The 15,719-nt window shown below is 47.7% G+C and overlaps 1 protein-coding gene across 1 annotated transcript in view; it reads right to left on the bottom strand.

Moving 5' to 3' along the window:
* Positions 1-15,719, bottom strand: part of SBNO1 (strawberry notch homolog 1) — a 189,397-nt gene that overhangs the window by 81,376 nt on the left and 92,302 nt on the right. Inside the window, exons 23-25 of the mRNA XM_082243098.1 lie at positions 11,625-11,696; positions 11,253-11,352; positions 10,969-11,043 (exon numbers count right to left, since the gene is read on the bottom strand). Of these exons, the coding sequence (XP_082099224.1) occupies positions 10,969-11,043; positions 11,253-11,352; positions 11,625-11,696 (247 nt within the window). The remainder of the gene's footprint in view (positions 1-10,968; positions 11,044-11,252; positions 11,353-11,624; positions 11,697-15,719) is intronic.

The following is a 15,719-nucleotide window of genomic DNA, read 5'->3' as shown; positions in this document are numbered from 1 at the left end:
ACCACCTTAGAAGACAAGACGGATTAGGCAGGCAGAAGTGATGGCCACTAGGAAGGAAACCTTCTGCGACAAAGAAAGCAGAGAAAACTCCCTAATATTCTCAAAAGGAGGCTGAAGAACAGACAAAACTAGATTAAGATCCCACGGAGGCAACGGGGGAGGGGCCAGATGACAAACCCCCTGAATGAATGTGTGAACCAAACTGAGTAGCCAACGGACGTTGGAAGTAAATAGCCAAGGCCGACACCTGGCCCTTGATAGTCCCCAACGCCAAGCGCTGCTCAGCCCCTTTTTGCAAAAAGGTCAAAACCCTAGCTATCGAAAAAGAGCGAGGGTGCAGCTGCAGCAATTCACACCATGAAATGTACGATTTCCACGTACGATGATAGATCTTCCTAGAGGTCGATTTCTGGCCTTCAAAAGGGTAGGAATCACTGAATCAGAGACCTCTATCCCTCAACACTTCGCTTTCAACAGCCAAGCCGTTAAAGCAGGATTGAAGATGCCATGGAGGATCAACTAACAATTTTTATGCATACCAAGACTGCCGAGGCCAGTCTGAAGCCTCCAGAATGACCGGAATGCCTTCCATCTCTAAACGGCAAAGAAACCTCGGCAGGAGAACGAGCAGAGGGAAGGCATTTAACAGGCGATATCGACCCCGAAGGAACCACCAGATTTTGTCTGTGGCGTCGACTAGAGGATCCCAAGACCTGGCTACAAACCTCTGAACTTTCCTGTTGAGACGAGGCGCAAACAGATCCACCTCCACAGTCAACCCAACAGGCACACAGGAGGAGATGAAACACCTCCGGATGCAGGGACCACTCGCCCTGATCAAACACCAGACGACTCAGGTAATCCGCTTGCCAATTCTCCACACCCGGGATGTGGACCGCAGAAAGAGCCGGAACATTGTGTTCTGCCCATACCAGAATCTCGGCCACCTTCTTGGCCGTCAGGGCACTCCTGGTGCCCCCTTGATTGATGCAAGCCACAGCTGTGGCATTGTCCGACTGGACCCGAACCAGAGAGCCACGTAGCCTACTCTTCCAGTGAAAGCAGGCAGAGCTTGATCACTCTCAGCTCCAGGAGACTGTCGTCCAAGTTTCCTGGGCACAGAGCTTCCCCAGCACTCCAACCCAGCCCGACAGGCTGGCGAAGGACTTGCCCTGGTATAGGACAAGCTATTGGAGCTACCAAGAGAGCAGACTTTGTGCGATGGCTCAACCAAATCTTCTGGTCTAATGACCGAAGATCTCTGTTCCATTTTGACAGAATCTTTCTGCAGCGTGTGAGACTGAGCAAACGGGACTGCTTCGAAGGTCGAGACCATCAGACCCAGGGCCCTCATGCAAGCCCGCAAGGAGTACTGCTCGGCCTCCATCAGCAACCTGACCGCCCGCCCCTTGCAACTTCTGAAGCTTGTCCAAGGGAAGGAAGACCCTTGCCAGAGCAGAGTGGAGGTTCAGCCCCAGATAAGTGACCTGCACAGATGGAGTCAGGGCAGATTTGGCGACTTTGATCGTCCACCCGAATTCCTCAAGGGTCCGAATGGTGATGGAGACGGTGTCCCGCAGATCCAAATGGGGAAACTGCTCGCAACAGGAGATTGTCCAGATACCCCACAATGGAGATACCTCGTCGACGCAAGGCAGCCAGCACAGGGGCACCTTGGTAAAAACTTTGGGAGCCGAGATCAAAGGGTAACGCCACAAATTGAAAGTGCTCCTCTGCCACGGCAAAACTGAGTCATCACTGGTGTCCCATGAATATGGGGACATGGAGATGCGCATCTTTGAGATCGATGGAAGCCATAAAATCCCCATGATTCAAAGATGCCACCACAGACCGAATGGACACCATTCAAAACTTCTGCACCCGCACAAAGCGGATGAGAGCCTTGAGGTCCAGGATTGGACGCACTTTGCCCTCCTTTCTGGGCACAGTGAGCAGGTTTGAATAGAAACCTCGAGAGCGTTCCTGTTGGGGAACCGGCACAATCACCCTTTGAGACAAGGAGATCTTGCACAGCCTCCCGCAGATTCTTCAAATGCTCCCGGAGACAGGTGAAGATTTGACTGAAAGAACCTGTCCCCTGGCCAGGCTTCGATCTTGTACCCAGAACAAAATCAGTTTGCGAACCCAATCAACCTGAATGAAGGAAGTTCAGGGTTCCTGAAAGAAGCGCAGAAGTCCCCCCACCCCTGAGCCGGGTGGGGGCACCCCTTCATGCTGAAGAGGACTTGTCTGCAGCAGCGGACTGACTAGGCCTTGCCCCAGGGCTTTTTAGTGCCTCTAGAAGTTCTGAACGGCTTACCTTTTTCTTGCGCCCCGGAGGCACGAAAAAACATTTGCGATTAGAAAAAAGGACGGACGGGGTGTCTTACCCTTGGAAGATTGAGGAAGAAGAGTACTCTTCCTGCTAGTCAGTCCCTTGATCAACTCATCCAATGAGTCGCCAAATAACCTGTCTCCCAGAAAGGGGAGATCAGCTAAGGCCTTTTTAGAAGCTTGGTCAGCCGACCGGGTTCTTCAACTAAACCATGCATTTTAAAACAATGCCCACTGCCGAGACCCTGGCCACCAGGGGAGCCGCATCCATAGATGCATCACAGGAACACCAGAGCCTTGATCACCTGGTCCAACATTTCCAGCTGTTCCGAATGAACAGTCTCGGGGCCCAAAGACTCCCGCAAATCCATTCCCTTCCGTCCCCGTCTGTGAAACATACACAGACACAAAAACTGTTTCAAAATGGAACCCGCCAGCACATGAAGATGGCGGGAAAGGGATTCCACCTGCCTGTCCACTGGATCCGTAAAAACTGGGGAATCCTCCACAGGCACAAGGGTAGATTTTTTCAATCTGTAAACCGGATGGTCCACTTAAGGTGGCACCGTCCAACGGCTGGAGACCTTTTCAGCAAAAGGATACCAGTGTTTAAAGCGTTTAGTAACCCGCCGCTGGTCATTCACAATATAGTGAAAGGAGTCGGGACAAGGGAAAACCTTGCCAGATTTCTGAGACTTTTGGGAGTCAAAAGTCAACCGCGTCCCTGCCGGCGTGGGCTCATCAGCCAATTTTAAAATATCCCACACTGAAATAACCAGGACCACTAAGGTGCATTCATGCGCTGCAGCTGAAGATGACCGGTCCTCTTCATCATCTGACTGCGAGGACAGCGACCCCTCAGGTAGGGGGGTGTCCAGGGTGACCACATCAGCCTCGTAATCTGAGGACACCTCCAAAAGGAGGAGAAGGCAGCGGCCGGTTTCAACTTGCAACCTTTTTCATGACTAAATCAACTTTTGTTGCCAGGCTTTTCAGGGTAGCTGAAATCGAGGCCAGCGACTGTGATCCAGACTGTCTGGGAGTTGCACAGAGTGGGTCTGAGGGTGATTTTCCAGTTTGGGACTCTATAGCGCAGATCCCAAAAAACGGAGTACTGTCGCTTTAAGAGGGCCGATCGCGGTATCTACCACCGATCGCAGCGGTGTGCAGGGAACCCCTTTAAACCAAACTGATAGCAGAAAGTGTAAGATATGCTCGCAGAGATCCCCAATACATTACGACCTTAGACACACTTCCTCCTGAATCTACCACAGCATGGAGAGAAAAGCAGGAAGTGACCTCTGCACAGCAGCAGGAAATGACCAAACAGGAAGTGATGTCGCCTTATAGGGAAACACTGCTGAGTATAGCACAAGGGCTACACAAAGAAGGATGCCCATAGAAAACAAATCGGAAGCTGCAGGGAAAATGGCTGCCCTATACAAAAGTCTAAGGGAAAAAGAAATTTCATTGCCTACATCTAAGATGGTGGCGCCCACAGCACACCATGCGGCTAGGGACCGACACATGAAGGCCTCAGGAACCACAACAGGGACCAGCAAGCCCAAGGTACCGTACCAACCCCCCCCCCCCCCCCCAAGCAAATCCACACAGGGGCAGTGAGAGGGAAGGACACAGACAGGGTACCAGGCCGGCCAGGGGGATCTCTTGGGAGGCACAAATCCCATTATCCCCAGGGGAGGGCCCACATCCCCCCCCAAGGCCAGCAGGGGCACATTTACTCACCATACCATGGACCAGGTGGGCTCGGCTCCAGGCAGACTGCCTCCCACCTGAAGTGGGGGTGCTGCCAGCCGATGGATACACTGCGACTCGGGGCAGTCCAGGTCGATGCGTCCCAGCAAGTCATCCGCTCACAGGCTCGTCCTCCTCCGGACCAGGGGGCACCATCGTGGCTAGGCCTAGGTCGGAACTATAACCTGCTCACGCTCGTAGGCCAGACTGGGGGGACATAAGGATTTAGATTATCCGATGTGAAGCCACAGCCGGCAGCGTTGCTTGTGGATCACCAGGAAATTATATCCTAAACACTAGCTAGCAAGTGAGTAAAGATAAATAAAAGAAAATATTCTGAAAAGAATAAAAAAAAAACAGACCAGAGTCCCAGCAGGAAACCTAAGTCCGACTCCTTCTCTAGGCAGAAACAAACTGATGTGCTGGATTGTGCAGTGGGGGTTTATGCTTAGAGGGACAGCCCCCTGGGCGTGTGTATTCAAATTTTACTGCCTAGACTACTCCTGTAGCAGTTAATGTGCATTCCTGCTGGTGGCCACTAGAGGCAAAGGAGAGCACCACGTGGAGAGGAGAGGCAGAGGCAGAGGAGAGAACCACGTGGAGAGGAGGGGAGCTGTGATTGCTGTGCTGTGAAAGGAAACAGACACCGGGGAAAAGCTGAGGGAGACTCGACAGAAGCCAGTAACTATAGGGGGACTGCCAACGCAACGTGACAGACACCAGGCGGCGGGGACAGTACTGCAGGCACTGACTGACAGGACAGGAGACAGCAGAAACCTGAGTGTGCTGAATCAGCTGTTTGGCTGAGTGAGGGGGAGGGGGATCACACAGACAGCGTGTAAAGAGACTGACAGGGGGAGGCTGCAGGATCTCCCATCAGACAAGGACAGACCAAGGCAGACCAGCAGTAGATCTGACAGTACCTTGATACCTTCAAGTACCTGGGACCACCGAACGGCGGCAGAGGGGGGCTGAAGGACAGAGTGAGCTGGTGACCCGGAACAGCAGCACATGAGTAGGTGACCGATCAGCTGTTTGGCAGCTGGTGGGGGGGGGGGGAGAACCAGAGGGGAATAGCTAGGGACTGTAGGCGACTGCTCTGCGACTGACCGGGCTGTGCGACTGACCGGGCTGTGCGATTGTGAGTGTTGTGCGACTGAGTGTCAAGTGAGTGTAGCGGAGTACCAGAGGGTGAGAAGGTAGAGTTAGGAAGCCAGGAAACAGCCACACAGGACAGACATTACTTAATCCCCATTAGATTAGTAGGTACAATGCCCGGCTGGTGTGGAGATGCGACTCGGTGTACATCTTGTGGTATGTATGCGTTCCGCGATCATGCGATCAAGGGCGAATACAAATGCTCAAAATGTAAGCATGTTGCTTCCCTGGAATCTCAGGTCCTGAATCTAGGGAGGCAGCTGGCAACACTGAGCCAAATATGTCCATACCGAAGGAGAGCCAGGATCGTACCAGTCAGGCGCAGGCAGGGGCCTGCACAGAGATGGGCGGAGTATTGGAGGTGCAGGCATCAGAGCAGAGTAGAGGGGTGACAGTTAGGAGGGGTAGAAGGGGACAAGGCAAGGAGGCTGGTCCCGGGCTGGAGCACCCCAATAGATACGCCCCATTGAGTGATGTTGGGGAAACCAGTCAGTGACCAGCATTGCTGGAGCAGAGCGACGCCCCAAGCTGCCAGGGGAAGAACTCCTCCAGTGAGGCTGGGAGAAAGGGAAAGGAAAGGGAAAGGAAAGACAGGTGCTGGTGGTAGGGGACTCAATTATTAGAAGGACAGAGAGTGCAATCTGCCACAAAGACCGTGTGCGCCGAACAGTCTGTTGTTTACCGGGTGCTCGGGTTCGGCACATCGCGGATCGGGTGGACAGATTATTGGGTGGGGGTGGGGAAGACCCAGCTGTCATGGTACACGTGGGTACCAATGACATAGGCAGAGGAAGATGGAGAGTCCTAAATGATTTCAGGGACTTAGGAGCTAAGTTGAGGATTAGGACCTCCAAGGTAGTATTTTCAGAAATACTACCTGTACCTCGAGCCACACCAGAGAGGCAGCGGGAGATTAGTGAAGTTAACAAGTGGCTGAGGAGCTGGTGTAGTAAGGAGGGTTTCGGGATCCTGGAGAACTGCGCCAACTTCTCAGTCGGCCACCAGCTCTTTGGTAGGGATGGATTGCACCTAAATGGGGAGGGTGCAACCATACTGGGTGAGGAGATGGCGACCATTCAGGGGTATTCCCTTTATCGCAGAGATAAAGAAGGTAAAAAAGGGGGAGGGGTATGTCTGTATATTAAGAACAGTATACAGGTAAATATGAGGGATGATAATAATGGAGCTATGGACGAGGCAGAATCCCTATGGGTAGAACTTCAAAGGGAAGGCAATATTGGGCGTATGCTATAGGCCCCCCAACCTGAGGGGGGAGGCGGACCTCCTTTTACAGATAGGATTGGCAGCAAGGATGGGAAATGTAATTTTAATGGGGGACTTTAATTATCCAGATATAGACTGGGCAGAAGGAACCGCGCATTCAGCCAAGGCTGGGCAGTTCCTAAATGTTTTGCAGGACTATTTCATGGGTCAGATGGTGAATGCACCGACAAGAAACAATGTGGTACTTGACCTACTGATTACCAACAATACAGACCTGCTCACGGATATAGAAATACGGGACAACTTGGGAAACAGTGACCATAGGTCAATTAGTTTCAGTATTAACGTAATAGTAAACACAAGGGTAATATAAGGACACAATTTCAAAAGAGCCAATTTCCCAAAACTGCGCTCTCTGCTAGAAAATATCAAATGGGATAGAACCCTTGGTACAAAGAACACGGAGGAAAAATGGGAGTGCTTCAAAAGCATACCTTAAAAAGGGATTGACCAGTGTATTCCAAAGGGAAATAAATTTAAAAGAGCAAAACTAAACCCTGGGTGGCTAAACTCCAACATAAAAATGCAAATTATTGCTAAAGGAAAGGCCTTCAAAAAATACAAGGCTGAGGGGTCATTGGCAGCATTCAAGCATTACAAAGAGTGTAATAAGAAATGTAAAGACGAAATCAGGGCGGCTAAACTAGAACACGAGAGACATATAGTGGAAGAGAGTAAAAAGAACCCCAAGAAATTCTTTAAGTATATAAACAGTAAGAAAGCGAGGCCAGAACACATTGGCCCCATAAAAGACAATAAGGGAGTTCTAGCCACAGAGGACAGGGAAAAGGCGGAAGTGTTAAATCATTTCTTCTCTTCAGTCTTCACAAAAGAATCAGGGGGCTCCACTAACCCAGCTTGTAAGGCCAAACTAAACAACACACCTCAGGAAATACCGCCATGGCTAACAGAAGATAGACTTAGAACTAAACTAGAGAAACTTAACATAAATAAATCACCAGGACCGGATGCACCCGAGGGTTCTTAAAGAGCTCAGCCAGGTGATTGCCAGACCATTATTCTTGATCTTTAAGGATAGTCTACTGACAGGTATGGTGCAAGCTGATTGGAAAAAAGCCAACGTGGTACCAATATTCAAAAAAGGGCCGAGATATATTCCGGGTAACTATAGGCCGGTCAGCCTAACATCAGTAGTCTGCAAGATTTTGGAGGGGATGTTAAAGGGACCACATACAAGACTTTAGTAATGAAAATGGTATTAGTAGTAATCAGCATGGATTCATGAAAAATCGTTCTTGCCAAACCAATCTATTAACCTTCTATGATGAAGTGAGCTGCCACCTAGATAAAGGTAAGCCTGTGGATGTGGTGTACCTGGACTTCGCAAAGGCCTTTGACACCGTTCCCCACAAAACGCGTACTGTTCAAACTAAGGAAGGTAGGTATGGACCATAAGGTGAGTACCTGGATAGAGAACTGGCTCCAGGGGAGTGTGCAAAGGGTGGTGATTAATGGGGAGTACTCAGATTGGGCGGGTGTGGAAAGCGGGGTCCCCCAGGGTTCTGTCCTGGGGCCAATCCTGTTTAATTCATAAATGATCTAGAGGAGGGGATATCGAGTAAAATCTCAGTATTTGCAGATGATACTAAACTAAGCATGCCAATATCTTCTGGGCAGGATATGGAAACCTTACAAGCGGACCTGAACAAAATTATGGGGTGGGCAACTACATGGCAGATGAGGTTTAATGTTGAAAAATGTAAAGTAATGCACATGGGTGCCAGAAACCAGAAAGCAAGCTACTCACTAGGGGGGAACCTCTGGGTGAGTCTAGGATGGAAAAAGGACCTGGGGGTACTGGTAGACAACAGGCTTGGCAGTGGCATGCAATGCCAAGCCGCTGCAAGCAAAGCCAACAGAATACTGGGATGTATAAAAAAGGGGATTCACTCCGGAAATGGAGATTATTCTACCACTCTACAAGACTCTGGTCCGGCCACATCTGGAGTATGCTGTCAAGTTCTGGGCACCGGTCCTCAGGAAGGATGTGCTGGAACTGGAGAAAGTCCAGAGAAGGGCAACAAAAATAATTAGGGGAATGGAGGACATCAGCTATGAGGAAAGACTACAAGCACTGAACTTATTCTCTCTGGAGAAGAGACGATTTAGGGGGGATATGATATCAATGTACAAATATTGTATTAGCAACCCTAGCATATGGAAAAACCTATTCAGAGAAAGGAAATACAATAAGACGCGTGGCCACTCACTAAGACTAGAGGAAAGGCGGTTTAACCTTAAAATACGCAGGGGGTTCTTCACTGTAAGAGCAGTAAGGAAGTGGAATTCTCTTCCACAAGCAGTGGTATCAGCAGGGAGCATTGATAGTTTCAAAAAACTATTAGATGGGCACCCTAAAGACCACAACATACAGGGGTATACAATGTACGGTTAGCACCACACACACACACACACACACACACACACACACACACACACACACACACACACACATCATAGGTTGAACTGGATGGACTGGTGTCTTTTCAACCTCACTATGTAAGGAGCATAAACCCAATCCGCTCATGGAGATGAGGCTGCGTCTGTCGGACGATAGAGAAAATCTTTTATTCTTACCAGTTTTTAATCTGCTCGAGTCCAGTTATGTAATCCTGCAGTTGTGTGTAAGGAAAGGCTCAACAACGCCTCTGAGGGATGACGTCACCCATATGCTTCCCACAGCCCAGTTGCTGTCGCCACCCTCTATCCCCTGCAGCAGTTGTTCCAGATACAGGGGAGCCAGAGCTGCGGCAACACGTGACTGGCAAAAATAGTTAAGTATACAGATCTTTTTATATACAGATTAAGCAGGAGGAGGAAATATTTTTAAAGAACAGATTAAGTCAGGCTTTTCTTCCACTTCAACCCAAAGTTGTGTGCACATCAGGAGTTCTGACCTAACCAAGAACCAGTGTGTAGTACATAAAGTCATAGATTGAACGTACCAAAAAAAAAAAAAAAAAACAGACAGGTCTTCACGTTTAGTGCCTCAGAAAGCCCTAAAACTGATTTGTTAAAGTCTTGTTCACACCACAGAAACAGTCCAGATGTGTTTCTGCATGCATGTTTTTGGGGAGTTTTCAATGGGTTCTTTCCTTCTTTTTTCTTTTCAAACTATGACATGTTCCAGTGTAGTTCCTTGTAGAAAAAAAAAAAAAAAAAAAAGGCAGCATGTTCTACTTTTGTTGACTGTTCTGGAACACACAGCAATGGTATGAACTTTGCGGTTGAAATCCATGTAACCTACTGATGCAGAACAAAAATGCATTGGACTGCATGAGGTGTGAACCAGCGCTTACATGCTTGTTCTGGGCCAGCGACTAAACATAAAAATTAGGAAAAGCCAGGCAGCAAGTTTTTTTTTTTTTTTTTACAAATAGGTCCAGAATTGCAATCCTTGTTGTTTTAGAATACATTTTTCTTTTCAACTCAAGCTACACGTGCTGACGATACAGGCTCTCTTCGGTTTGGGAAACAGCATTAAGGCCGATATATCGAGGGCCGATATGCACTTTTCCCTGATATATCGCTATCGGCCCCGGAACTGGCCGATATTTTTGTGACGTCATTCGGCCTTCTTAGGCCGCCTCCCTCGCCTTGGACAGCCTTGTCTGGAGTCGGGACTAAATTGCGGGAGTGTATCACAGCCATACACCCACCCACAGACAGGGAGCATGCCAGCCAGCCACCCACAGACAGGGAGCATGCCAGCCAGCCACCCACAGACAGGAGCATGCCAGCCAGCCACAGACAGGAGCATGCCAGCCAGCCACAGACAGGGAGCCAGCCACCCACAGACAGGGAGCCAGCCACCCACAGACAGGGAGCCAGCCACCCACAGACAGGGAGCCAGCCACCCACAGACAGGGAGCCAGCCACCCACAGACAGGGAGCCAGCCACCCACAGACAGGGAGCCAGCCACCCACAGACAGGGAGCCAGCCACCCACAGACAGGGAGCCAGCCACCCACAGACAGGGAGCCAGCCACCCACAGACAGGGAGCCAGCCACCCACAGACAGGGAGCCAGCCACCCACAGACAGGGAGCCAGCCACCCATTAAGCATTAAACAAAAATTAACATGTTCAGTACCAGATTTGTGTTAAAAATTGTCTATTTTTCAAAACTTTAAATGTACAAAAATATTGCCTGATACAAATACGTTGTGACCAAAATATCGGCCCTGAAAAAAAAACAAAAACATATCGGTCTATCCCTACCACCCAGCCAAATTATTTTGAGGCCTGCCCAAGCAAGACTTACCCAAGTACTAGGTGTGGCTGCCCTGAAGGGAGACCCCCCAAGGGAGGAGTAAGAACCCGACTAAAAAGGTCACATGCTCTCTCCCTAACATTTTAAATATTGCTAACACATTTATCCAAAAAGCCTTTACATAAAAAAAAAAAAAAAACATACCTTTATCAAGAGTCAAAATTCCTGAACGGTCTTCAACATTTATAAGCCCAACACCAATTAACCCTTGACGAACATCTGAAATTGAACAAAAAAAAAAATGACTAAATGTGTTCTACTTAAAAAGCACAGAAGTTGAAGGAAGTTTATAGTTTTTAGAAGAGCACCAAAAAGAAAGACTCTTAGGTTTTCAACTAGGCATAAGCAGGCTTTACTATTTTACAGCTTTTAAACTAAAGATCAAAATAATTTGAACTGAGCGGATCACATAGCATTATACAACTCACCTTTAAAAAAATCGCCAGGATAATCCGGAGGCGGAGAAACCAAAGGAGCATCCAAACTCACAATTGATTTCATAACGATCTCCAAAGCATTTCTTCCATACTGCAAGTGAATTGCATACAATTAGTAACTAAAAGACAAAACAAATGATCTGTTACTCAGCATATAACCAATAATCTTTCACATGTCCTCTCCTGTATTGGTATTTAGTAAAAAAAAGGTTTCAATCTAATTAGTCAAAGTTTCATAAATTGCTCCAAAAACATCAATGAATTTATGCTACACTGTTGTATGCTGTACACCATAACAAAAAGGCTGGGAATAAGCAATCTCATACAGTAATACAAGTACAAAACAGAAAGTCACAAAGGTACCTTGTTATCAAAGTTAAAGCGGCTCAGATCTCTTGATTCTGTTGCTCTCCTGTCACCATGCGTTAAGGCCCCCTTAATTAAACAAATTAAGGAAATTTAAAACTTTTCAATACACCTTCACACATACACCTTCACACACACACACCATTTTTTTTAATCGCTCTGAATAATGGGATTTTAGTACTTACCGTAAAATCCATTTCCCTGAGTTCGACGGACACATCGCTTCATAAATCATAACTACTGGTTTATATTGCCTCCTCCGTGAGTAGGACCAGGCAGATTCAGTAGCTGCCAGATACACCCTCAGTTGGTTCACACTAAGGCGAATCGACTCTGTACTACTTCGGGGGCGACTTGTGCATTGCCATGCACCACGACTTCGGAGCGACTTGCATAGACTTCACATAATGGAAGTCTATGCAAGTCGCTCAGAGGTCGCCCCAAAGTAGTACAGGACCCTTTTTCTAAGTCGGAGCGACTTGTGTCGCTCCTATTAGAACGGGTCATGTAGCGGTCAATGGACCGCGAGGGAACGCGGCTTGTCAGGCTGACAAGTCGCGCTAGTGTGGATCGGCTCTAAATCGCATGAACCACATCCAAGGTATGCAAAACAAATTCCTTTGGATGAGACGGCTTGGGACACAAGGCAACACAATGTCCTCATTCAAATGCAAGTCAGACAACTTTGGGCAGGAATGACGGACAGGGACGAAAAACCACTTTATCCCTATGGACCACTAAATAGGGACTGTGACAGGATGCCGCCAGTTCCGATACCCTATGGGCCGAGGTAAAAGCCACCAAGAATGTCAGCTTCTTGAAAAACGTAGGCAAGGGAATCTCCAAATATTCTCAAATGGAGGAGGTTTCTGGAGAATCAAAAGTACTAAATTTATATCCCATGGCGGCAAGAGAGACCGTACAGGTGGAGCCGCATGTCGAACTACCTGAATGAAGGTACTAACTAAAGAGTGCGTGGCTAGGGGCCGCTGAAAGAAGATTGTTAAGGCAGACACCTGGCCCTTTATGGTACTCAAGGCTAACTTCTGATCAACGCCCTGTTGAAGAAAGGTTAAGATCCAAGCCATAGAAAAGGATCGAGGATGAGCGCCAATGGACTCACACCAAGAAATGTACGCATTCAAGGTACGATGCTACAGTGCCTTGCGAAAGTATTCGGCCCCCTTGAACTTTGCAACCTTTTGCCACATTTCAGGCTTCAAACCTATTTAAAACTGAAATTTTTTGTAGAGAATCAACAAGTGGGACACAATCATGAAGTGGAACGAAATTTATTGGATATTTCAAACTTTGTTAAATAGAAAATTGAAAAATTGGGCGTGCAAAATTATTCAGCCCCTTTACTTTCAGTGCAGCAAACTCTCTCCAGAAGTTCAGTGAGGATCTCTGAATGATCCAATGTTGACCTAAATGACTAATGATGATAATTAGAATCCACCTGTGTGTAATCAATTCTCCATATAAATGCACCTGCACTGTGATAGTCTCAGAGGTCCGTTTAAAGTGCAGAGAGCATCATGAAGAACAAGGAACACACCAGGCAGGTCCGAGATACTGTTGTGAAGTTTAAAGCCGGATTTGGATACAAAAAGATTTCCCAAGCTTTAAACATCCCAAGGAGCACTGTGCAAGCGATATATTGAAATGGGAGTATCAGACCACTGCAAATCTACGAAGACCTAGCCGTCCCTCTAAACTTTCAGCTCATACAAGAAGACTGATCAGAGATGCAGCCAAGAGGCCCATGATCACTCTGGATGAACTGCAGAGATCTACAGCTGAGGTGGGAGACTCTGTCCATAGGACAACAATCAGTCGAATACTGCACAAATCTGGCCTTTATGGAAGAGTGGCAAGAAGAAAGCCATTTCTTAAAAATATCCATAAAAAGTGTTGTTTAAAGTTTGCCACAAGCCACCTGGGAGACACACCAAACATGTGGAAGAAGGTGCTCTGGTCAGATGAAACCAAAATCAAACTTTTTGGCAACAATGCAAGACGTTATGTTTGACGTAAAAGCAACACAGCTCATCACCCTGAACACACCATCCCCACTGTCAAACATGGTGGTGGCAGCATCATGGTTTGGGCCTGCTTTTCTTCAGCAGGGACAGGGAAGATGGTTAAAATTGATGGGAAGATGGAGCCAAATACAGGGCCATTCTGGAAGAAAACCTGATGGAGTCTGCTAAAGACCTGAGACTGGGACGGAGATTTGTCTTCCAACAAGACAATGATCCAAAACAAAGCAAAATCTACAATGGAATGGTTCACAAATAAACATATCCAGGTCTTAGAATGGCCAAGTTAAAGTCCAGACCTGAATCCAATCGAGAATCTGTGGAAAGAACTGAAAACTGCTGTTCACAAACGCTCTTCATCCAACCTCACTGAGCTTGAGCTGTTTTGCAAGGAGGAATGGACAAAAATTTCAGTCTCTCGATGTGCAAAACTGATAGATAGAGATACCCCAAGCGACTTACAGCTGTAATCGCAGCAAAAGGTGGCGCTACAAAGTATTAACTTAAGGGGGCTGAATAATTTTGCACGCCCAATTTTTCAGTTTATTTGTTAAAAAAGTTTGAAATATCCAATAAATTTCGTTTTACTTCATGATTGTGTCCCACTTGTTGATTCTTCACAAATTACAGTTTTATTTCTTTGAAGCCTGAAATGTGGCAAAAGGTCGCAAAGTTCAAGGGGGCTGAATACTTTCGCAAGGCACTGTATATCTTGCAACTTCCTTGCCTTCACCATAGTAGGGATCACTGATCCAGACCAACCTCTATCCCTCAGTACCTGATTTTCAATAGCTAAGCCATTAAAACCAGCGACTGTAAAGCAGGATGGTAGATCAGCCCTTGGGACAACTGGTCTTCTCTGAGAGGAAGCCCCCAAGGAACGTTTATGGCCACCAGACTGATTGTAAGATCCGCACCCTTAATTCTTCATAGGAATTGCAGAAGAAGGCTGAGCCGAGGAGGATACTGGCCTTACCGTGGCCCTTGGACACCTGCGGTTGTCTGCAAGAGAAACCCATGATCTTGCCATGAACCTTGGTATCGTCCTGTGGAGCCAAACCTGCTAAAAGAGCTGCATTGTAGAACTGTTCAAACAGAACTGTCCTGAAGGTGGAGACCACCAGACTCAGAACCTGTAGGCAAAATGGGAGAGAGAACTATCTGTGTGACAGTAGCCGGTGAATCATGGCCTGTGGTTCCAGAAGTTTGTCAGGAGGAAGGACCACCCTGGTCAGAATTCAAATGAGACCTAGGTAAATCAATTAGCTAGACAGGGACCTTAGGTAGTTCGGACATCACCTGAACCTTTGAAGGAAATAAACACCACAAAAAAAAAAAAAAAAAAAAAAAACTGAAAAAAGGACAAGCTTTGTCCCCCTTTCTGGGTACCCCCAAAGAATCATTACGTGGATCCCCTTGATGCTAATGAAGGAGGTCCACGAGGCTAGAAACCAGTGAAGATGTCCCCCACCCCAATATTAGGCGAGGGCAGACCTTCATGCTGAAGGGGTCTTGTCTGCGGGTCCGGAGAAGCTAGCTCTAGGCTTACCAGACCAAGGATGCTTGGAACCTTCCTGGGAAAATTTTAAAGATCTATTTCTCTTATTCTCTGTCCCAGAAGTACCAAAGAATTTGCTATGTGCTGAGGTGGGGAGCCCCAGTCTGCGACAAGACTCCTTTCCTAGACCAGTGGTTCTCAAATCCGGTCCTCGGGACCCACCAACAGGCCAGGTTTGCAAGATAACTAAATTACATCACAGGTGATCTCATTTGCTTCTCAGTGATTGCAGTATTCTAGTCTGCATCCCCCAAGGTAATACTTAAAATCTGGCCTGTTAGTGGGTCCCGAGGACCGGATTTGAGAACCACTGTCCTAGACAATGGCAGGAAGGTAATCTTCTCCCCGTGATACCCTTAATGAGGTCATACAGGGTAGCCCCAAACAGGTGATCTCCTTGAAAGGGCAGATCAATGAGAGCTTAGAGGCTTGGTCTGCGGACAAACTCTCAAGCCACAGCACGCGCCTAATCAACACAGCTGAAAAAGTTTG

This window comes from Pelophylax lessonae (genome assembly GCF_965119305.1).
Source record: "Pelophylax lessonae genome assembly, chromosome: 1".
Lineage (NCBI taxonomy): Eukaryota > Metazoa > Chordata > Amphibia > Anura > Ranidae > Pelophylax > Pelophylax lessonae.
Note: the sequence above shows the minus strand (reverse complement) of the source record. Positions and strands in the feature narration are given on the sequence as shown.